Genomic DNA, 24,239 nt, shown 5'->3' with positions numbered 1-24,239 from the left:
CCCCGAGCCTGCCAGGAGTAATTTCTGAGTGTAGAGCCAGGAGGAACCCCTGAGCGCCGCCGGGTGTGACCCAAAACAAACAAAACTAGAGGCCTTGAGGGGCATCCTATGGCCGTCGTGCTCCCGGTGCCAGCGGGACTCCCACTTGTCTTCTTTCCCAAGAGTTTTGCAATCGAGGGCCCGGGAACCTCCCCGGCCGCCCCCGCTGCCCGGTGGCCTGGCTCCCAAGACGGAGCACCCGAACAGGGGCGCGTGGGAGTCGTCGGCACCCAGCCTCGGGCTGTCAGGGCCGGGGCCGGGGCCGGGGCGGGCGTCACAAGGCGGGTTCGAGCCCCGGGCGGCGCGGGCGCGTCGTCATGACAGCGCCCGGGGGTGGGGAGCGCGCCCGCCCGCCGCTGCCCGGCGCGCGCTGCCTCCCGGCGCGGCCTCGCACCCCCCGCGCGCAGGGGCCGGGCCAGCCCTGACGTCGGTGCGCTCGGAAGATGGCTGCGGAGCCGGGCCCCGGGCAGCGGCTGCGGCGGCGGCGGCGGGCGGGGAGCGCGGCGGGCGGGGGCGCGGCCGGGCGCGGGGGGCGCTGAGCCGGGCGCGGAGCCGACGCGAGGGCGTGGGAGTCGGGAGCCCTCGGCCCGGTTCCCGCCACCGCCGCACCATGGGCAGCGCGGAGGACGCGGTGAAAGAGAAGCTGCTGTGGAACGTGAAAAAGGAGGTGAGTCGGGGAGACCCTCGAGGGGCGGGTCCGCGCCCACACCCGCCCCCCGGGGTAACGGGGCGCGAGGGGATCCCGGGCCTGGCCAGGTCGGGGGCGGACCCCCATCCAAGCGTGCTACAGCGCCGGGTGTCTTCGGGCTCCGGGGAAGCTCCCGGAGGACCAGATCGGTATTGGGGGGCACTTTGCTGGCTCCGAGGTCCCCAGCTCCCCACCCTGTGCCGGCTGCGGCGCCCGCGGGGGCGGGGCGGCGGCGTTTTCGGGGACCCCCGGGCCGCCCATTCATTGCCGCGCCTGGGGAGGGGGCGGGGCCGCGCTGTCTTCCCGTCCGTCTGGGCTGAAGGGATCTCGGGGGGCTTGGTGTGTTTGGCACCCCACCCGTGCGGAGGTCCTCTGGGACCCGAGTCGAGACTGGGTTCCCTAGAGCTCTCTGTTTCTTCCACGCCCACCTCCCAGTTCTCGACATGCGGGGTTTTTTTGTTGTTTGTTTTTGAGAATGAGTTTTAAGACTCCTTTGGCTCCCCTTTTGAAGGAGGCCGACCCCTTTCCCCCCCCCCCAGGGTGGAAAGAGGAAAAATAATAATTCTCTCCAATTACGTCCTTTGACGTCTACCTTGACCCTGCCTTGAAGCCAGTTTCCATTTAGTGGGGTGTGGAGGGGGGGGGCATACGTATGACTCACCGTATCTGAGAGCTGGAGAGCTCCAATTCACTGAATGATTAGGGTGAGTTAAGGCCTGTGGAGCCTTGAACTCCTCCCACCTCCCCTAAATGGCTGTTTTCTGCCCGCTGTTTAAAGTCAACGCGGAGAACCTTTTCTTTTGTTCATTACTCTATTCCCTGCGTGACTTAGTAGACAGTGATTTACTTGGTAAATCAACCAACCAACCAAGCAACCAACCTTGGCAACTGCAAAATCTGTTAAGAATGCATAAACTGGTGGCCAGAGTGATAGCACAGCAGTAGGGCATTTGCCTTGCAGGCAGACGACCCGAGATGGACCTGGGTTCGATCCCCAACATTCCATAGGGTCCCCTGAGCATGCCAGGAGCGATTTCGGAGCACAGAGCCAGAAGTAACCCCTGAGCGTCACCGGGTGTGCCCTCCCCCCCCCCAAAAAAAACAAAAAAAACAAAACAAAACAAAACTCCACACAAAGAAAAAAAATGAGAGCATAAACTTCAAAATAGTCAGAACTTTGTATGACCTCTGATAAGCTACCTTCAAATATCAACTTCTGTACCTTTAATGAGGGTAAGTGGCTGGAGTCATAGTACAGTGGGTAGAGCGTTTGCATGTTGCTGACCCAGGTTTAATCCACAACATCCCACTTGGTCCCTTAAGCACTGCCAGGAATAATTATTGAGTTCAGAACCAGAAATAACCCCCCTAAGCACTGTCAGGTATGGACTCCAAACAAAAATAAATAATTAAAATAAAACGAGGATAATGGAATCTGCTTCATATACAAAAGTTTAAACACTATCAATTCTTTCACTCCTTCCTAGAGTTACAGGGTTGAAGTTGATCCCAGATTCTCATGAAATTCTGGAAGGCTCTAGAATCAGGGGTCCTCAAACTTTTTAAACAAGGGGCCAGTTCACTGTCCCTCAGACCATTGGAAGGTCTGACTATAGTAAAAACAAAACTTATGAACGAATTCTTATGCACACGGCATATATCTTATTTTGCAATGAAGAAACAAAACAGATACAAATACAATATGTGGCCCGCGGGCCATAGTTTGAGGACCACTGCTAGATGAATCTTCCGCTACTGAACCCTAGCATTTGTTTTCTTTCCTATTGTTGGCAAAGATGTGCTTGGAACAATCACTTTACAGCCTCCAATATGTCTTTGCTGTAAAATGACCAAGAAACAGCTTTTAGAACAGGAGTCTATCAAATCAGCATTTAAGCCTAACCTTGGTTTCCTTAACGGAAGAGAAATTTCAATCCAATCAGCAATTATCTTCAGGAAGCAAGCAGTCTAGTGATAGAGATATACATGTACAGTGTAAACAGGAATGAAATATGATTATATTCAAATTGTGGGTAGATATGCTAGGACTGTCGGTGTGATGGAAATGTGGGGTTGATTAGGGATAACAGGAAAAGTTTTTGAGTAGTTAGTGATTCTTTCAATTCTTAGAAAGCTATATGTACTAAGAATATTTCCCAAACAACTGTTAAAACTGTCCTAAAATGCTGCACTCTGGACCAGGAAGTTAGCTCAATGGATTGAGTACATGCTTTGCATGTGGGAAGCCTTTCTTGGTTCAGTTCTCTGGCATTGCATGGTACCATTAGTACTATCAGGAATAATCCCTGAGCCAGAAGTAGCCTTTGACTACCATAGTATATGACCCAAATCTCTCTGTCTCTCTATCTCTTTCTCTCTCTCTCTAACTCTCTTTCTGTATATTAATGACAAAAATTTGCCTTCTGAGAGAAGCATATTTTTTTCCTACAAGATCAAGGGGATAATTGTAATCAGGTTTGGACTCTTATAAGGAACCTTTGGTATCATTCTAGGGACATATCTTGCTTATAACCACAAAATCTATCCCATCAGTTGTTTCAGATGCCTACAGGTCTTTGAGCTATGATGTTATGCTGTTTAATGCAGACACCCCTTGGGAAGTAATCTAGGAAGCTTTTTAACAATTTGGAGTGCAGAATCTATCTGATCTCACTTTACCTAATGGCTAAACCTGAACAGTTTCCATCAGAAAATCTCATCTAGGTCCTTTTCCCCCTTCTTCCCAAGCTTCAAAAGTTCTGTCACCCTCGAAACTGTACAGCCTGGGGCCAGAGAGATAGCATGGAGGTAAGGTGTTTGCCTTTCATGCAGGAGGTCATCGGTTCGAATCCTGGTGTCCCATATGGTCCCCCGTGCCTGCCAGGAGCAATTTCTGAGCCTGGAGCCAGGAATAACCCCTGAGCACTGCCGGGTGTGACCCAAAAACCACACAAAAAAAAAAAAAAAGAAAAAAGAAAAAGAAACTGTACAGCCCCAGGTGAGCAAGGCATGTCTTATGCAAACATTGACAAAGATTAAATACCCTAGCCCATAATTTATTTTAACAATTTACACTAGAAGTAGGAAAAACAAATTATGTGGTGTCTCAAGTAATACATCCATCTCAATCCAATCTCTAGTATAATCTCCAATATCTGTCTCTTGATATGTTTGCCCAAAACATCAAAATTGCTTGACATTAGTGTTGAGAGCTACTAGCGCTTGCGCTAGCCAAGGAAGGACCGAGATTTGATCCCCCGGTGTCCCATATGGTCTCCCATATGGTCTCCCCAAGCCAGGGGCAATTTTTGAGCGCTTAGCCAGGAGTAACCCCTGAGCATCAAATGGGTGTGGCCCGAAAAACCAAAAAAAAAGGGGGGGGGACATAGATAGTATAGTAAACAAGGTGTTTTTTGTTGTTGTTGTTGTTGTTGTTGTTGTTGTTTGGCTTTTTGGGCCACACCCTGCAGTGCTCAGGGGTTCTCCTGGCTGTCTGCTCAGAAATAGCTCCTGGCAGGCACAGGGGACCATCTGGGACACCGGGATTCGAACCAACCACCTTTGGTCCTGGATCGGCTGCTTGCAAGGCAAACACCGCTGTGCTATCTCTCTGGGCCCAGTAAATAAGGTGTTCGCCTTGTACACAGCCAACCAGGAATTGCTCCTTGGCATCCCCTTGATCCCCTGCATTCACTTCAGGGAATGATCCCTGAATGCAGAGCCAGGAGTAATCCCTGAGCATTGCTGGGTATAGGCCTCCCCAAAAGCATCAGAGAGATAGTACAGCAGGTAGTGCTCTTGTCTTGCATGCGACTAATCTGGTTCAATCCCTGGCATCCCATATCATGTCCCAAAACCCACCACGAGTCATCCATAAGCACAGAGACAGAAATAAGTCCTGAGTATCTCTGAGTGTAAAATCAAAAATCAAAATAGCAACAACAAAATAATTATAAAGTCCTGGGGTCAAAAAGATAGTGTTGGGTTATTATTATTATTATTATTATTATTATTATTATTATTTTTGGTTTTTGGGTCACACCCGGCACCGCTCAGGGGTTACTCCTAGCTCTATGCTCAGAAATCGCTCCCAGCAGGCACGGGGGACCATATGGGATGCCGGGATTCGAACCACCGTCCTTCTGTATGAAAGGCAAATGCCTTACCTCCTTGCTATCTCTCCAGTCCCAGTGTTGGATTATTTTTTATTTTATTTTATTTATTCATTTTTTTGTTTTTTGGGCCACACCTGGCATTGTTCAGGGGTTACTCCTGGCTGTCTGCTCAGAAATAGCTCCTGGCAGGCACGGGGGACCATACCACCTTTGGTCCTGGATCGGCTGCTTGCAAGGCAAACACCGCTGTGCTATCTCTCCAGGCCCCCAGTGTTGGATTATTAATCCCAGTTCAATCCAGGTGTGATCTCCAAAACAAAAATAAATGAATAGGGGCCAGAGAGTAGCAAGTGGGAAGGCATTTGCCTTGCACGTGGCCAACACAGGATGGACCCTGGTTCAAATCCTGGCATCCCAGGTCCCCCGAGCCTGTCAGGATTAATTTCTGAGCACAAAATCCAGGAGTAATTCCAGAGCGCCACTGGGTGTGGACCCCCCCAAAAATAAATGAATAAATAAAAGCCAGAGCAGTGAGTACCCAAGGGAGTAAGGAAAAATGGCAGAATGGGAAGGGCTGCTTTGGAATGCTGGTCACTTGTTTCTTATTCTAGCTGCTGGCTTCACTGTTGTTCAATTTGTAAGCACAAATTGGTTTGATTATTGTATATAACCTTTTCTATATTTCTTTTTTGTTTTGTTTTGTTTTTGGGTCACACCCGTTTGACGCTCAGGGGTTAATTCTGGCTATGCGCTCAGAAATCGCCCCTGGCTTGGGGGACCATATGGGACGCCGGACCGCGTCCTACGCTAGTGCTTGCAAGGTAGACACCTTACCTCTAGCGCCACCTTCCCGGCCCCACCTTTTCTATATTTCTACTGCATCAAAGTTTTGTTATTTATACATTTTTCTATATTTCTACTTTATTAAATTTTCAAATTTTGGGGGGTTTGATTGGATTTTCAACACTAAGGAATCAAACTCAGTGCTTAATGTGTACTGGCAATAAACTATGTCCTCATTCCTTGTGGGTTTTTTGTGTGTTGCTTTTTGGAGGGTGGGTAATCATACCTAAGTGGTGTCATGGTACTATTTCTGGTTCATTGCTCCTGGGATCATTCTTAGCAGTGCTAGGAGGCCAGGGATGGAATTTAAGCTGCTTCCATACAAGCAGGCATCAACTATTGAACTATCCCACCAATCTTTAAATGTTTTCTTAGAAGTTTTTGAGGGGGGCAGATTTGAGCCACATCTGGTAGTGCTCATGGGCTACTATCTGACTGGGCTCAGAAGTGACCCTTGGCAATACTCAAGGGACTGTATGCAGTGCCAGGAATAAAACCAGGATCATCTGCCTGCAAGACAAGTGCCTTGCCTCCTGTACTCTTGCTCTAACCCTTTTAAGTTCTTCTTAAAGATGTGGGGCTCAGGGCCGGGCGGTGGCGCAAGAGGTAAGGTGCCTGCCTTGCCTGCGCTAGCCTTGGACGGACCGCGGTTCGATCCTCCGGTGTCCCATATGGTCCCCCCAAGCCAGGAGCGTCTTCTGAGCGCATAGCCAGGAGTAACCCCTGAGCAGCAAACGGGTGTGGCCCAAAAACCAAAAAAAAAAAAAAAAAAAAAAGATGTGGGGCTGGGACAGAATGATAGCACAGCAGTTAGGTCCTTAGCCTTGCAGCTGCTGTCCCAGGTTCAATCCCTGGCATCCCATATGATCTCCGGCTTGCTAGAAGTGATTTCTGAGTGCAGAACCAGGAGTAACCCCTGAGCACTGCTGGGTGTGGCCCCAAAACAAAGCAACAACAACAAAAACATCCTGGAGGAAGTGCCATGTCATGGAAGCAGATTAAGGAGAATTTCTGTTCTGGACTGCAACATCTGTAGTAATTGATGATTTCAAAGCATCTCTTTGCCCTGGTCACATTTTGTTTTTGTTTTTGTTTTGGGGCCACTCTTGGTTGTGCTCAGGGTTTACTCCTGGCTCTGTGCTCGGGAATCACTTCTGGTGTGCTGGGGATTGAGCCTGGATTAGCCTCATAGAAGGAAATGCCCTACCTGCTTTACTCTTGCCCCACACTTGCCCTGGTCACATTTCCAAGATGCTCAGAGCTGTCAGCTGAGAAAGTTTTGCCTCTCTGCCCCTCCTATCACTAATATCTACTCTTTTTTTTTTCATGATACCCAGTGGTACTCAGGGGTTACTCCTGGATCTGTGCTCAGGGTCTCTCCTCTCAGGCTCGGGGGACCATATGGGATGCCAGGATTCAAACCATGGTCCATGTTGGCCGTGTGCAAGGCAAACACCTTACTGCTGTGCTATTGCTTGAGCCCCCTAATATCTACTCTTTAACTGTTTGAACTCAGACCACAAGGTCAGAATCAAACTATTTACTAGCCTAGAGGCCATTGATCAGACTAAGTAAGCACAATGCTTTCCCATTTGTCGACAGGTAAAGCAAATCATGGAGGAGGCTGTCACCAGGAAGTTTGTGCATGAAGACAGCAGCCACATCATTGCTCTGTGTGGTAAGTGACTGATGGGGGGGGGGGGAGAGGGTTAGTAGGAGGTAGGTTAGAATTGAGAACACTGTGCTGGGGCTGGGGAAAGATGAGCTGTCAGGTTTAATAGTTCTCAAATCTTACTGCAAGTCGAAATAGCTCATAAGCACATTTTGTTTTTGTGGTTCTGGAGCTTAAGCCCAGAACCTCACACATAAAATAAGTGCTTTCCTACAAACTATATCCCTGCTCCAACTAAGAAGCTCTGTATATCTTCCTAGGCCTCATCCCAAACCTACTGAAAAGTGAATCTACAGGACACAAAAATCTTCACTCTATGGTTGTGTGTGTGTATATGTGTGAGTGTGTGAGATGATGGTGGTGGTTGTGACTTTTGGGGTGGGACTTAGGAGCTCATAAATGAGGATCAATTCATACTTAAGTTCTACCACTGAGTACTTTCTTGGCCCTTTCAAGATGTTTTTAGTTCCCAAGGACAAGGACAATATTGTTTTGTTGTTGGGTTTGGGGGGGCCTCAGTTGATAGTGCTCAAGAGCTATTCCTGATACTACTCTTGGCTCTGTGCTTAAGAGTTACCATTGGTAGTGAATTTTGGACCATATGTGTGGTACTGGTAATTTGAACTGGTGTCAGTTCTATGCAAGTCAAGACTTGTCTTAATCTCTGTACCATCTCTTCCAACCCATATTTTAGTATGGGTCAGGTCACTTGAGAACTTATTAAAACATATTTCTGGGTCCCCATCCTGAATTTTCTTGTTCTGGTATATCTAGAGTGGCTCTAAGTATTTGTATCTTTGGTGGAAAAGGGAAGGTTAGGGCCACAACTGGCACTGCTCAGAGAACTATGCTGATCAGGGATTGAATCACAATTGGCTCATGGGGCCAGAGCGGTGGCGAATTCGTAGGGAATTTGCCTTGCACACTGTTGACCCAAGACAGACCTCTGTTTGATCCCCTGGTGTCCCATATGGTCCGCCAGAGCCAGAAGCAATTTCTGAGAACATAGCCAAGAGTAACCCCTGAGCATCACCAAGTGTGGCCCAAAATCAAACAAACAAACAAACAAAAAGGTTGGCTCATACAAGGCAAATACCTTAATCACTCTATTATCTCTATGGACTAAAAATTTGTATTTTCTTTTCCCCCCTTAATATCTATCTATCTATCTATCTATCTATCTATCTATCTATCTATCTATCTATCTATCTATCTATCTATCTATCTATCTATCATCTGTCTGTCTAACTAGGAATTTGCATTTTTCTTTATCTGTCTGTCTACCTACCTACCTACCTACCTACCTACCTACCTACCTACCTACCTACCTAAGAATTTGCATTTATTTTTGTTTTGTTTTTTGGGCCACACCCAGTGGTGCTCAGGGGTTACTCCTGGCTGTCTGCTCAGAAATAGCTCCTGGCAGGCACGGGGGACCATATGGGACACCATATGGGACACCGGGATTCGAACCAACCACCTTTGGTCCTGGATCGGCTGCTTGCAAGGCAAACACTGTTGTGCTATCTCTTCGGGTCCGCATTTTTCTTTTTCTATAGAATCTACCTACCTACCTACCTACCTACCTACCTACCTACCTACCTACCCACCTACCTACCCACCTACCTACCCACCTACCTGAATTACAGTGTTTCCCTCTTTCTCCTTCAAGTTGGAATTTTTCTTTGACTTTTTCTTTTCTTTACTCATCTCCTTGAACTTTTCTTCCTAGCTGTGTCTCTAAATCTGAAGCACTTTTTTTTTTTTTTTTTTTTTTTTTTGGTTTTTGGTTTTTAGGTGACACCCGGCGGTGCTCAGGGGTTATTCCTGGCTGTCTGCTCAGAAATAGCTCCTGGCAGGCACGGGGGACCATATGGGACACCGGGATTCGAACCAACCACCTTTGGTCCTGGATCAGCTGCTTGCAAGGCAAACGCCGCTGTGCTATCTCTCCAGGCCCAAATGTTTTTTGTTTTGTTTTGTTTTGTTTTTTTGTTTGTTTGTTGTTTTTTTTTGGTTTTGGGGTCATACCCAGCAATACTTGGGTTGCTCCTGGCTCTATGCTCAGAAATCGCCCCTGGCAGGCACAGGGGACCATATGGGATGCCGGGATTTGAACCACTGTCCTTCTGCATGAAAGGCAAACGCCTTACCTCCATGCTATCTCTCCAGCATTGAAGCACTTTCTATGTGCTGTTTCCTCTCTCCTGAAATTCCCACTACTCTCTTTGTTTTAGAATTTTTTTTGGGGGGGGGCACACCCAGCATTGCTCAGGAGTTACTCCTGGCTGTCTGCTCAGAAATAGCTTCTGGCTGGCACAGGGGACCATATGGGACACCGGGATTCGAACCAACCACCTTTGGTCCTGGATCGGCTGCTTGCAAGGCAAATGCTGCTGTGCTATCTCTCCGGGCCCTGTTTTAGAATTTTTACTTTACATTACTATACTTATGATTCTTTTTGGTTGTTATACCATTCGTTGTGGAAGAAAGATTTTGAAACAATTTTTGAGTATCATAATATTTGTTGTGCTAGAAGTATTTTAATAATGGAACAGCAACTACGTGTACCTGATATATTATTTTGAAACATGAACTGTTTTAGAGTGTTCATTGCTTTTCTCTGAGATCCACTCAGGAAAGTGGATCAATAATGAAAATAGCCAAATCTGAACATCAGAAGGATCCCCATCCACTGGTGCATGATCTCCAGTTCTGAGAAACAACAATATTGTGTGTGTCAGTGGAGTAAAGGAAGTGTATGTGAAAAAGCTTTGTGTGCACGTGTGCATGTAGATTAGTTCTGAACGATGATGATCACCTTTCTTATTAACCTTTATTGCCATGAAAGTTCTACACTTGATCTAAGCTAAAAAAGGGGAGTGTTCATTGTTTACCTACCTACCTGTCTAGTGAGTTTGGGCCACAACTGGTGATGCTCAGGGGTTACTCCCACATCAGCAGTCAGGAATCACTTCTGGCAGTGCTGGGGAGACCATAAGCTCAGGATGTCAGAGATGGAACTAAGCTTGGCTGTATACAAGACAAATACCCACCAGCCATACTATCTCTCCAGCCTAGAATGGGCATTTCTTCTTCTTTTTTTGTTTGTTTTTGGGCCACACCCAGAGGTGCTCAGGAGTTACTCCTGGCTCAGAAAGAACTCCTGGCAAGCTCACAGTACCATATGGAATGCTTTGAATTGAACCTGTGTTGGCCACATGCAAGCCTGCCTACTTCAGCCCCAGAATCTTTTCTATTATTTATTTATTTATTTATTTATTTATTTATTTATTTATTTATTTATTTATTTATTTATTTATTTATTTTGGGGTTTGGGCCACACCCGGCAGTGCTCAGGGGTTACTCCTGGCTATCTGCTCAGAATTAGCTTCTAGCAGGCACGAGGGACCATATGGGATGCCAGGATTCGAACCAACCACCTTAGGTCCTGGATCGGCTGCTTGCAAGGCAAACGCCGCTGTGCTATCTCCCCGGCCCCTCTATTTTTTATTTTTTATTGGGCATTTCTAACAAGTATGTAGTTGATACTGATGTTGCTGGTTCAGAGTCCACTCTTTAAGAACCATTGCTGTGAGGCCAGAGAGAGCACAGCGGTAGGGCGTTTACCTTGCATGCAGCCGTTCTAGGATGGATGTTCGAATCCTGGCACCCTATATGGTCCCCTGTGCCTGCCAGGAGTGATTTCTGAGCGCAGAGTCAGGAGTAACCCCTGAGCGCCACCGGGTGTGACTCAAAAACAAAAACAAAAATAAACAAATAAACAATAAACACTGCTGTGTGTAATTTAGGTTTAATTTTGGGTTAAAGTTTGTGTTTTGTGGAAACTTTTATTTTGGGTTATAGTTTGTGTTTTGTGGAAACTTTTTGTGCCATATCTACTTTTAATATTTTTGTTGGTTTGTTTTGGGGCTATACCCAGTGGTACTCAGGGTTACTACTGGCTCTGGGTTCAGAAATTGCTCCTGGCAGGCTCAGGGGACCATATGGGATGCCAGGAATTGAACCCAGCTGTATGAAAGGCACTCTACCCAAACTGTACTATCCACCAAATTCTCTTAAGTTAAAAAATAACTATTGTGGGGCCCGGAGAGATAGCGCAGCGGTGTTTGCCTTGCAAGCAGCCGATCCAGGACCAAAGGTGGTTGGTTCGAATCCCGGTGTCCCATATGGTCCCCCGTGCCTGCCAGGAGCTATTTCTGAGCAGACAGCCAGGAGTAACCCCTGAGCACCACCGGGTGTGGCCCAAAAACCAAAAAAAAAAAAAAAAAAATAACTATTGTGGGCCTGGAGAGAGAGCACCGTGGCGTTTGCCTTGCAAGCAGCCGATCCAGGACCAAAGGTGGTTGGTTCGAATCCCGGTGTCCCATATGGTCCCCCATGCCTGCCAGGAGCTATTTCTGAGCAGACAGCCAGGAGTAACCCCTGAGCAACGCCGGGTGTGGCCAAAAAAAAAAATAACTATTGTGTATAGTTGGGTTGGGTTTTGTTTTGTTTTTATTGAAGCAAAGTAGTTTTTACTGAATGAAACTTGCTTAGAAAAATGTGAGAGAAGAGGATAAATGGAAATATGTATTAAGAGAGAATACAGACTTATCCAGAGTGAATATAGGCAAGCAAAGAAACAGACAAGCAAGATAGATAGTTAGGTATTCAAGGCAAACACAGGCTTAAAGTGCAAGCTTATGGTCTTGCTCATATTAATGCAAGATTCTTCTTGTTTTGAGAGAGGGGGGTCTCAGGTCAAACCTTGTGGTACTTACTTTGTGCTATGGGGTCACTCCTGTTGGTGCTTTGATGCCAGGGATCAAATAAGATTTTGCTGCATGCAAGGTAAGAAAGTGCCTTACCCTCATACTATCTCTTGCACACCCTCCTTTTAGAGGGCAGGGCACAACCAGCAGTGTTCAGGCTTACTACTATTCTACACTCAGGATTCACTTCTGGCAGGTCTCGGGGGACAATAGAGGATTGCAATGATAGAATCTGGATCAGCTCTGTGGAAGGTAAATACCTTCCATGCTGTACTATCTCTCCAAACGCTGAATCTTTTTATTGGGCAGGGCACATCCAGCAGTGCTCAGGCTGACACCTGGCTCTGTGCTCAGGATCACTCCTCACAAGGGTTAGGGGAGCAAATGGGGTACAAGGGATCAAATCCAGGTTGGCCACATGTAAGGCAAGTATCGACTCACTGTACTATCACTCTGGCTCCATCTCATCACTTCAACTTGTAAAGACAAAATAATGGTTTATTATAGACTCTCCCTTCTAAACAAAAATGTTTTGGTGGTCTATCCTTAACTAATGTTTCATGGGTTTGCTTTGGTTATTTTCAGATCACACCCTGCATCTGGTGATTCTCAGGGACTACTCTTCATTCTGTGCTAAGGTGTGACTCCTGGTAATGCTTAAAGACTGAACCAGGATTGGCAGGATGCAAGGCTATTTAGTGCCAGAGCTATCTCCCCAGCCCTTACATTCATGTTCTTTTGCATCCAAAAAAGTGTTTGAAGAATTGCAACGCTGGTACAATATAGGTACGATTAAAAAGTAGATGGAGAGAAAAGTAGTTGGAAAGAAAGTACAATGGATAACGTACCAACCCAGGTTAGGTCTCTAGCACCACGTAAGGTCCCTGAACATCACCAGGAATGATCTTTGAGCAGAAAGCCAGGAGTAAGCTCTGAGAACTGACAGATATACACCCCACAATGCCCACCCACAAATAAATAAAATGTTAAAAGTATAGGGCCTCGGGGTCTGGAGAGATGGCATGGAGGTAAGGCATTTGCCTTGCATGCAGAAGGACAGTGGTTCGAATCCCAGCATCCCGCCTTCCAGGAGCGATTTCTGAGCATAGAGCCAGGAGTAACACCTGAGCGCTGCTGGGTGTGACCCAGAAAAAAACAAAAAAACAAAATAAAAGTATAGGGTCTCATGGGATGCTCAGGATTGAATCAGGATGGAAGTGCCTTACCTGTTATTATTATTATTATTTTTTTGTTGTTGTTTATTCTTTTTGGCCACACCTATAGATGCTCTCAAGGGTTACTCCTGGCTCTACACTTAGCTTTTTTTTTTTTTGCTTTTTGGGTCATACCCGGCAGTGCTCAGAGGTTACTCCTGGCTCTATGCTCAGAAGTCACCCCTGGCAGGCACAGGGGACCATATGGGATGCTGGGATTCAAAACACTGTCCTTCTGCATGAAAGGCAAACGCCTTACCTCCATGCTATCTCTCTGGCCCCTGGCTCTACACTTAGGAATGACTCCTGAGAGTGCTTGGGAGACCATGTGGGATACTAGGATCAAACCCCAACACCACCAGGAGTAATTCTTCTTTTTTTTTTTGTTGTTGTTGTTAGGAGTAATTCTTGTATGCAGAGCCAGGAACAACCCCTGAGCATTGCTGGGTGTGGGCCCCCCCCCCCCAAATAAAGAGAAAACATAGGCTTGTAAAAGCATCCCTGCCGAAAAAGAATTACTTGGATCAGCCGGATGCCTCAAAGGGCTGGAGCACATATTTTTATTATGTATAAATTATAAATTAATTATATAATTATATAATTAACATAAATTATATAATTAACATAAATTATATTTATATTATGGGAAGTCTTGTTCAACTCTTTGCACTTCTTGGTTCTCTGAGCACCTCCAGAGTGACTCCCTAGCATCAAGTAAGGGATGATCCCCAAAACTAAAAGGAATTCTTTGGGGGAGGGAGCCACTATGCACTCAGGGGTTACTCCTGAGCCCTGTACTCTCAGGAATTATTCCTGGTGGGCTTAGGATATTATATGGGATGCTGGGGATCAAACCCAGGTCAGCTATGTGCAAAGCAAGCACCCTAATATTGTTCCAGCCCCTAAAAGGAAATTTTTCAGAGGCTAGAAAGATAGCACAGTGGTAAGGCGTTTGCCTTGCATGCAACCAAGCTAGGACGGATGGTGGTTCTAATCTTTTTTTTTTTTTTTGGTTTTTGGGCCACACCCGGTGGTGCTCAGGGGTTACTCCTGGCTGTCTGCTCAGAAATAGCTCCTGACAGGCACGGGGGACCATATGGGACACCAGGATTCGAACCAACCACCTTTGGTCCTGGATCAGCTGCTTGCAAGGCAAATGCCGCTGTGCTATCTCTCCAGGCCTGGTGGTTCTAATCTTGGCATTGCATATGATTCCCTGAACTGCCAGGAGCGATTTCTGAGCGCAGAGACTAGCAGTGGTCCTCAAACTATGGCCCGCAGGCCACATATTATATTTATATCTGTTTTGTTTCTTTATTACAAAATAAGATATAAGCAATGTGCATAAGAATTCGTTCATAAGTTTTGTTTATACTATAGTCAGACCCTCCAATGGTCTGAGGGACAGTGAACTGGCCCCCTGTTTAAAAAATTTGAGGACCCCTGGACTTGAGTAACCCTTGAGTGCTGCCAGGTGTGACCGAAAACAAAACAAAACAAAACAAAACTAAAAACCCCAGAATTTTTCACTTCTCAAAATTGATGGTCAGAGGACCAGAGCAATAGCAAAGCAGTAAAGCATTTGCCTTGCACGTGGACAACTCTGCACGGACCCCAGTTCAATTCCCAGCATCCCATATGGTCCCCTGAGCCTGCCAGGAATGACTTCTGAATGCTGATCCAGGAGTAATCTGTGAGCGCTGCTGGGTGTGGCCCAAAATAAAAAAAAATTAATTGATGTTCAGAATTGGAGTAAAAAAGGGGCCGGAGAGATAGCATGAAGGTAAGGCATTTGCCTTTCATGCAGGAGGTCGTCGGAGGTCGTCGGTTCGAATCCCGGCGCCCCATATGGTCCCCCGTGTCTGCCAGGAGCAATTTCTGAGCCTGGAGCTAGGAATAACCCCTGAGCACTGCCGGGTGTGACCCAAAAATCACAAAAACAAAACAAAACAAAACAAAAAAACAGAATTGGAGTAAAAAGATTAAGGCATTTGCTTACAGATGACCTTGGTTTAATTAAATTTTTTTTGGGGGGGCACACTCAGGGAATCACTTTTTTGGGGTTTACTTTTGTTTGGGAGCCATACCTGGAAGTATTCAGTGTCTATTCCCACAACTGTTCTTGGGGTCCCTTTTGGTGGTGCCTGCGATTGAACTCAAGCTTCCCATTATAAAGCAGACTCTAGCACTTTAAACTATTTCTTGAGGTCTGCATTTATAGTTTTTTTTGGGTTTGTTTTTGTTTTTGAACCATATCCAGTGGTGCTAAGGGATTATTCCTTGCTCTGTGCTCAGGTGGTGCTTGGGGGTCTAATATATGGTGGTAGCTATTTGAACCAGGGTCTATAGGAATGCAAGACAAGGAAGCACCTTATACTGCTGGTAGGTTTCAAGATACCATATGTGGTCCTGAGTTGGTCCATATGCAACTTTGTTGTTTTGTTTTGTTTTGGGAGCTACACTCATCTGTGTTTAGAGATTACTCCTGATAGGTTCAAGGAGCTATATTGGGTGCTTGGGATATGACCTGGGTTGGCTACATCCAAGATAAGCACCCTACCCACTCTGCCTCCTTTATTTATTTTTTATTTTGTTTTGTTTTGTTTTTGGGCCACATCCAGTGGTGCTCAGAGTTACTCCTGACTCTACCTTCAGAAGTCATTTCTGGCAGCCTCAAGGGATATTTTGGATGGTGGGATTGAACTGCATTGGCTGTATGCAAGGCAAACATCGTATTGTTGTGCTATTGCTCTGTCCCCCCTCTATTTTTTTTTTGGTTTTTGGGTCACATCTGGTAACACTCAGGGATTACTCCTGGTTCTTGCTCAGAAATCGCCTCTGGCAGGGCCATTGGACCATATGGGATGCTGGGAATCGAACCACCCTTGGTCCTGGGTCAACCTTGTGCAAGACATACATCCTACCACTGTGCTATCTCTCTGGTCCTTACCCCCTTTTATTTTTATTTTATTTTTGGGGGGGCCACACCCAGTGACGCTCAGGGGTTACTCCTGGCTATGAGCTCAGAAATTGCTCCTGGCTTGGGGTACCATATATATGGGACTCAGGGGATCAAACCATGGTTCTTCCTAGGTTAATTTGTGCAAGGCAGACACCCTACTGCTTGTGCCACCATTCTGGCCCCTTATTTTTATTTTATTTATTTTTTTTGGGGGGGTCACACCCGACAGTGCTCAGGGATTACTTCTGGCTTTTTGCTCAGAAATCACTCCTGGCAAACTCAGGGGACCATATGGGATGCTTGGATTCGAACGACTGACATTCTGCATGCAAGGCAAACGCTTTAACTCCAGGCTATCTCTCCGACCCCTTTATTTATTTATTTTTTGTTTTGTTTTTTGGGCCACACCCATTTGATGCTCAGGGGTTATTCCTGGCTAAGTGCTCAGAAATTGCCCCTGGCTTGGGGGGGACCATATGGGACACCAGGATCGAACTGCGGTCCTTCCTTGGCTAGCGCTGTCAAGGCAGACACCTTACCTTTAGCACCACCTCGCCAGCCCCCCCCCCTTTACTTTTTTTTTTTTTTTTGGGTCACACCTGGTGGTGCTCAGGAGTTATTCCTGGCTGTCTGCTCAGAAATAGCTCCTGGCAGGCACGGGGGACCATATGGGACACTGGGATTCGAACCAATCACCTTTGGTCCTGGATCGGCTGCTTGCAAGGCAAACGCCGCTGTGCTATCCCTTTGTTTGTTTGTTTGTTTGTTTGTTTTTGGGCCACACCCTGTGACACTCAGGGGTTACTCCTGGCTATGCGCTCAGAAGTCGCTCCTGGCTTGGGGGACCATATGGGACGCGGGGGGATAGAACCGCGGTCCGTCCTAGGCTAGCACAGGCAAGGCAGGCACCTTACCTCCAGCGCCACCGCCTAGCCCTTAGGTGCATTTTCATCTTTTATGGCTTTTCCTAGGTGAGAGTTAAACAGAAAATTGTCCAAGTTTCATTTTTGATCTCTACATTTGTAGGTCAGTACATGTGCTTCAAGGAGGTAAAATTGCTGTCTACTTATTAAGGGATCTTAAATAATTTAGGTATAGTACAAGAAAGGCCACTTTTTCTCTGGCATGTTTTCCTCTCTTTCAGTTCTGGGAGTATTTCTTTTTTCTTTTTTAATTTTTTATTTTGAATTATGAGAACAAAGATGCAAAGAAAGAGGACATGGTAAAGTTACAGTGGAAGGACAATCACCCATAACATAATTCTCAGAAGAAGTCCCTTTGCTGATATCTTAACTTTGAACTTTCAGCCAAAGAACATTAAGATAAATAAAACAGAATCTATGTACAATTACTTTGTCCCTCAAGTCCCCAGATTGTAACACATTATAATATTTCTTAACAGCACACAAGGCAATCTAAAGCCATAAAACTTACGTAACTCCTTAAACATTAGAGGCATAGTATTTTTTACATTTCCATGTACATGCATATTAGCTTAAGTTAACCTCAAATTTTAAGTGGTTTTTTTTTTTAAGGATTAGAGTCAAAGGAGCACAGTAAAAACGGTGTTAGAGTGGCAATTGTTGTTTGCATAGGCCCACCAAAATATGAGAGGCATGGAAAGGAATAACCTTGGCCTAAATACAAAGAGATCCTACCCTGAAGTTTCCTGGCACAAGACCAACTCTAGGCTCCAGGCAAGTTATCGTCCAATCCAAGACATTGTCCGTAGTGCCAACACACTTTTCACACAGTCTCTGTTGTTGGTATCATGCTTCTGTATTAAAGATCCTGGAGTCTGCATATCCTACATTGAAGTCATGATGTGGAGCGTCTTCTCATTTCACCTCACCATTAAAAGGCAATGCAGGAAGCCCTGTCCTGTAAGCAGGTCGTTGTTGTTAAGTCTTCTCAGTGTTAAGGGAAGTCTCTTTTGAGCAGGTCGATGTCTGAGCAGTGGTAGGGTCTTCTGTGGTAGAGGATTGCTTCCAGGTGATGTTATAGACAAACCTGGATGTTTCATGGATGGCTTCCCTGGTTCGGGGTGAATGGAAAATGTCTTTCTTCTGAGGCCTGTGCCAGGTCATTATGTCAATGTTCAGGGTGTAAGGTCCCTTTGTACTACAAGATTTGTATATTCCAATCTCTATTAGATAGGATCTTATTTGTATGTATTTTTTAATGTGCCTATGCAAAAAAGGAGCAATGCCACGTGGCGTTATTGGTGCATATGGGGGACATAAGAACAAGTCCAATAATCCCCATGACATGGTTCAATCATAAGCATTAAACTGGGGGATCCTTCACCAAAATTCCTTGTTGAACAGCTCATAAAGAGAAGATAAAAAGTAGTTAGAGGGGCCGGGCAGTGGCGCTAGAGGTAAGGTGCCTGCCTTGCCTGCGCTAGCCTTGGATGGACCGCGGTTCGATCCCCCGGTGTCCCATATGGTCCCCCAAGCCAGGAGCTACTTCTGCCAGGAGTAACCCCTGAGCGTCACGGGTGTGGCCCAAAAACAAAAAACAAAACAAAACAAAACAAAAAAAAAAGTGGTTAGAATCGTAATTGTATAAGAGAATATTTAGTAAGACTTATAGTTGTCAGGGAAAAACAAAATATTCTAAAGACATACGTGTCCATTTTATGTCTTTTGAAACAGTTCAGGGTTGTTACACACAATGCACACCTTTGGTCTGTGATTAGGATTGTGCAATACTTAAGTTAAAAAGAGTAATGTGGGGCCGGAGAGATAGCACAGCGGTAAGGCGGTTGCCTTACATGCGGAAGGTCGCTGGTTCAAATCCCGGCATCCCATATGGTCCCTCGAGCCTGCAGGGGGTGATTTCTGAGCGTAGAGCCAGAAATAACCCCTGAGCATTGCTGGGTGTGACCCAAAAACCAAAAAAAAAAAAAAAAAAAAAAAGAGTAATGTGGGTTAGTGATGTTTGGGTGAGAGAGTTAAGGAGTAAAAATGAGCTTTGAAGGGGTGTGGAAAAGGGCAGAATACAAAATGGACATTCTGGATACACAAAACATAATATAATGATAAGGAATACTCTTAATACAAGCAGTGCGCGCGGGGGCACTAGCCCCTGTGCGGTTTTCCATATGCAGAGTGGTCAAAATTGCCAGTGACAAACTTAGCACAACCGAGCAAATCTCAGCACACCCCAAGTTAGGACCAATCTTGTCTGGCCGCCTGGGCTGCCACCCCAGAAGGCCTGGAGGCCGGGGGCAGAAGAGGGGAAGGCTGGGAGCCTATCAAGGCTGCCAGTGCACCCAAGTTAGGGAGAAGGCCTTCCACATGGGGTCTCCCCCAGCCCCATGCCGGCTAGAGCTAGCCTCCAGCTCAAGAGAGCAGTTCTGGAAGTATTTCTATTTGCTCCATTCTACTTGGTGCTAAGGTTGGATTTTCATTTTGTTTCATTTTGTTTTGGAACCACACCCAGCAGTACTCAGGAGTTATTCCTGGTTCATTCTGTGCTTGGATGACACCTGGCAGTAAGTAGTTGTAGGATCATATATGGTACTATGGATTTAAAAAAGAGTTGGTTACCTCCACAAAGACCCTAATACATGTACTATCTGGCTGGATTTTAACCTTTGCTAGAGAGAGCTGGATTTTTACAATATTCTCTGAGAGGTTCCTTTCTTGACATATAAGATTCTCAGGCTCTGAAGAGTCCTCAACTTTTCATCTGAAGCATTGGGGCTGTTCTTTTCCTTTAGCTCCCAAATTTCCTTGCTCTTGTGCTCTCCTGCTCTCATCTGTCAATCTGAAGGTTGCTTCTGGCAAATTATGTGCTTTAATAGGAGAAAGGGGTGGAGTTTGTGAGGCTAGGAACCACATCACAGCTTTATGAACCCAATTTGTTGCTAAGCAGCTTTCATTAGCTTGGAGATAGCTGCTGTGAGGCCCTCTGAGGAACGGCAAGGAGATGCTAATGGACTGGGAGAAAGGCAGGTGCTGCTAAAGGATTTCTTCCCACCTGAGATATTGCTGCCTGAGATATTTCAACACATTTAGAAATTCAGACATCAGGCAGATTTTTATTTGTTTGTTTTGTTTTGTTTTGTTTTTTGAGCCACACCTGGCAGTGCTCCGGAGTTGCTCCTGGCAGGTTTGGGGGACATTTTGGGATACTGGGGATCGAACCCAGGTCCATCCCAGGTCGGCTGTGTGCAAGGCAAATGCCCTACTGCTGTGCTATTGCTCCAGCCCTAAGGCAATTTTTTTTTTTTTTTTTTTTTTTTTTTGGTTTTTGGTTTTTGGGCCACACCCGGCGGTGCTCAGGGGTTACTCCTGGCTGTCTGCTCAGAAATAGCTCCTGGCAGGCACAGGGGACCATATGGGACACCGGGATTCGAACCAACCACCTTTGGTCCTGAATCGGCTGCTTGCAAGGCAAACGCCGCTGTGCTATCTCTCCGGGCCCCTAAGGCAATTTTTATTCAGTGACAAGGAATTCCTTTTGGCTCTTCCCACCCGAACTAAATAAATGAACAGCTGATTTGGGAGACATCTGAATATTGACTTCCATTTGCAAATCACCTGGTAGGAAGAATGGCCTGCTCTCTAGGGAACTGGCTCCCCTTGACCTATCTGGGGGCATGCTGCAGGCATGTGGTGATCACAGGCATGTGGTGTAACAGTTAAGACCACTGTTACAAATTAATAAAATATTTTTTATTAAAAAGATATTTAGGGGGGGGGCCGGGCGGTGGCGCTAAAGGTAAGGTGCCTGCCTTGCCTGCGCTAGCCTTGGACGGACCGCGGTTTAATCCCCCGGTGTCCCATATGGTCCCCCAAGCCAGGAGCAACTTCTGAGCACATAGCCAGGAGTAACCCCTGAGCATTACCGGGTGTGGCCCAAAAACCAAAAAAAAAAAAAAAAAAAGATATTTAGGGGGCCAGAGAGATAGCATGGAGGCATTTGCCTTGCAGGCAGAAGGACAGTGGTTCGAATCCTGGCATCCCATATGGTCCCCCGAACCTGCCAGGAGCGATTTCTGAGCTCATAGCCAGGAGTAACCCCAGAGCGCTGCCAGTTGTGACCCAAAAAAACAAAAAACAAAAAAAACAAAACAAAAAAAAAGAGAGAGAGATTTAGGGGCTGAAGAGATAACATGAAGGTAGTTTGTTTGCCTTGCATGCAGAGAACAGTGGTTTGATTCCCGACATCCCATATGGTTCCCTGAGCCTGCCAGGAGCGGATTCTGAGTGTAGAGCCAGGAGTAACCCCTGAGCACTGCCGGGTGCGACCCAAAAACAAAAACAAAAAACAAAAAAAAAAAGAGATTTAAGGGCTGAAGCTGTAGTACTGTGGATTGGGCATTTGTCTTGCATGTGACCAATTCGGTTTTTGGGCCACACCCGGTGACGCTCAGGGGTTACTCCTGGCTATGCTACTTAAGTATTGAGAATCAAATGAGCTATGCTCAGTGGCTGCTCCTGCCTCAGGTACTACTTCTTCCAATGCTTATAGGATCATGTGGTACTAGACATTAAACAGAGCCTCAGCATGCATTACTACAATGACATTTTTCAGTGTATATGCTATGCTTTATGGAAATGAGGACTAATAAAAACTATCAATGGTTAAGAATTCCAATCATCTTGGGCCCAGAGAGATAGCACAGCGGCGTTTGCCTTGCAAGCAGCCGATCCAGGACCAAAGGTGGTTGGTTCGAATCCTGGTGTCCCATATGGTCCCCCGTGCCTGCCAGGAGCTATTTCTGAGCAGACAGCCAGGAGTAACCCCTGAGCAATGCTGGGTGTGGCCCAAAAACCAAAAAAAAAAAAAAAAAAAAAAGAATTCCAATCATCTCTGTCCAAGAAGCCCAATTGGGAATTAGTTTAAAGATGGTTGGCATAGAGGGTTTCCTTTGCTTGGAAAGTCGAGTTGAGAAGAATTTCTCCCAGCCATTGCCTGACTAAACTTAGGGGCACTAGGATGATCAGGGAATTGGATTTGATTCCTGGCTTCTCTCAATATCTCTTATTATTAATTCTGTGGAATGCCTCCACTCGTGCCCAGAGAACCCTGAGGCTTATATTCAGAGATTGCTTATATGGTGGGGAAATCTAAGTAAGCTGGAAGTGCTGCTGCCCCCGTTACCAGGCTCCCAGCCTAGTTGCTGGATAAGGTAGGAAGGCTAATGATTCATTATCCCAGCATTTAGTCATATATCTGAGTCACAGAGATTTGGACTAGTACCACCTGCTTCCACTCTAGTTCTGTTCAGAACTGCTTCTGTCTCACTCTGGATGAGAAGTCTTATCCCCCAAATGCTCATCACCATCCTATGGTGGATAAGTATGGACTGAAAGCCGCAGCAACCCCAGGCCCAAGAGACTAAGGTAAAGGCATCTCCACTCTACATGACAGGGCCACACAAGACATTCAGGAACCAAGGGATCTTGGTGAACGATTAAGCAAAAATACCCCATGTGACCCAATATTTACTTGCACATGTGGCTACATCTATATAACTTGGACTTTTCAAGTTAAAAAGTTCAAACAAAATGTTTTTTCCCTTTGTTTTAGTACTATACTCCCTGAGGTGCTCAAGAGATCATGCAGTGTCAGGGACTGAACCCAGGTCTCAAGCATGCAAACCACATGCTTAGCCCTTGGAATTTCTCTCCACACACTGGGGAATATGTCTGAGGACTAGTGTGAAGTGAGGAAGTTCTCAGTAAATATGGATCGTTAGACATTGACTTTAAGCAAAACTATAGCAAATGTGATCCTCTTAATTTTCATTCAGTGCAAGTCAAGGTTGTTATTATTATTATTATTTTTTTTTTTTTTTGGTTTTTGGGCCACACCCGGCATTGCTCAGGGGTTACTCCTGGCTGTCTGCTCAGAAATAGCTCCTGGCAGGATGCTCAGGGGTTACTCCTGGCTGTCTGCTCAGAAATAGCTCCTGGCAGGCACGGGGGACCATATGGGACACCGGGATTCGAACCAACCACCTTAGGTCCTGGATCGGCTGCTTGCAAGGCAAACGCCACTGTGCTATCTCTCCGGGCCCTCAAGGTTATTTTTTCTCAGCAGTGTTGTAACAATGATGAGAAAACATTGAACAAAATTATGTTAAATATATACATTATCAAAAAACAAAAAAACAGGGGCTGGAGAGATAGCACAGTGGTAGGGCATTTGATTTGCATACAGCTGCTGACCCAGCATGAATGGTGATTGGAATCCCGACATCCCTTATACTAGCAGTTGTCCTCAAACTATGGCCCGCGGGCCACATATTGTATTTGTATCTGTTTTGTTTCTTCATTGCAAAATAAGATATATGCAGTGTGCATAAGAATTCGTTCATAAATTTTGTTTTTACTATAGTTAGGCCCTCCAATGGTCTGAGGGACAGTGAACTGGCCCCCTGTTTAAAAAGTTTGAGGACCCCTGCATAGTCTCCCATGCTTGCCAGGAGCAATTTCTGGGCACAGAGCCAGGAGTAACCCCTGAGCACCACAGGGTATGACTCAAAAAAAAAAAAAAAAAAAAGAGAGAGAGAGAGAGAGAGAGAGAAGGGCCCGGAGAGATAGCACAGCATCGTTTGCCTTGCAAGCAGCCGATCCAGGACCAGAGGTGGTTGGTTTGAATCCCGGTGTCTCATATGGTCCCCCATGCCTGCCAGGAGCTATTTCCGAGCAGACAGCCAGGAGTAACCCCTGAGCACCGCTGGGTGTGACCCAAAAACCAAAAACCAAAAAAAAAAAAAAAAAAAAAAAAAAAGAGAAAAAAGAACAAAATGGTTATTTGAGTATTTGCTAATATATGTAAGACCCCTGGTACACAATCTGACATATTGGACCTTTATCCATGTAAATTCTTGGCAACTCACCCCTTATTCTACAGGTCCTGTTCAACTGCTAGCTGGCAAGGATCAGCAGTTGAGGGTTAGTATTCAGGGA

The 24,239-nt window shown here is 46.0% G+C and overlaps 1 protein-coding gene and 1 non-coding gene across 3 annotated transcripts in view; both read left to right on the top strand.

The window, feature by feature from the left end:
• The first annotated feature begins 555 nt into the window (after positions 1-555).
• The window catches only part of SGSM2 (small G protein signaling modulator 2), a 49,216-nt gene continuing 25,532 nt past the window's right edge, over positions 556-24,239 (top strand). For both annotated transcript variants that reach the window (XM_049782114.1, XM_049782107.1), the window contains exons 1-2: positions 556-706; positions 7,288-7,363. In XM_049782114.1, the coding sequence (XP_049638071.1) occupies positions 650-706; positions 7,288-7,363 (133 nt within the window). In that variant the 5' untranslated portion in view covers positions 556-649. The remainder of the gene's footprint in view (positions 707-7,287; positions 7,364-24,239) is intronic.
• On the top strand, positions 10,003-10,078 carry LOC126032785 (small nucleolar RNA U2-19). Its single transcript, XR_007503988.1, has one exon. It is a non-coding gene; the product is annotated as a small nucleolar RNA U2-19 (small nucleolar RNA).

This window comes from Suncus etruscus, chromosome 1, assembly GCF_024139225.1.
Source record: "Suncus etruscus isolate mSunEtr1 chromosome 1, mSunEtr1.pri.cur, whole genome shotgun sequence".
NCBI classification, from domain to species: Eukaryota; Metazoa; Chordata; class Mammalia; order Eulipotyphla; family Soricidae; genus Suncus; species Suncus etruscus.
The sequence above is the reverse complement of the archived record's forward strand: the minus strand, read 5'-3'. Positions and strand labels throughout refer to the sequence as shown.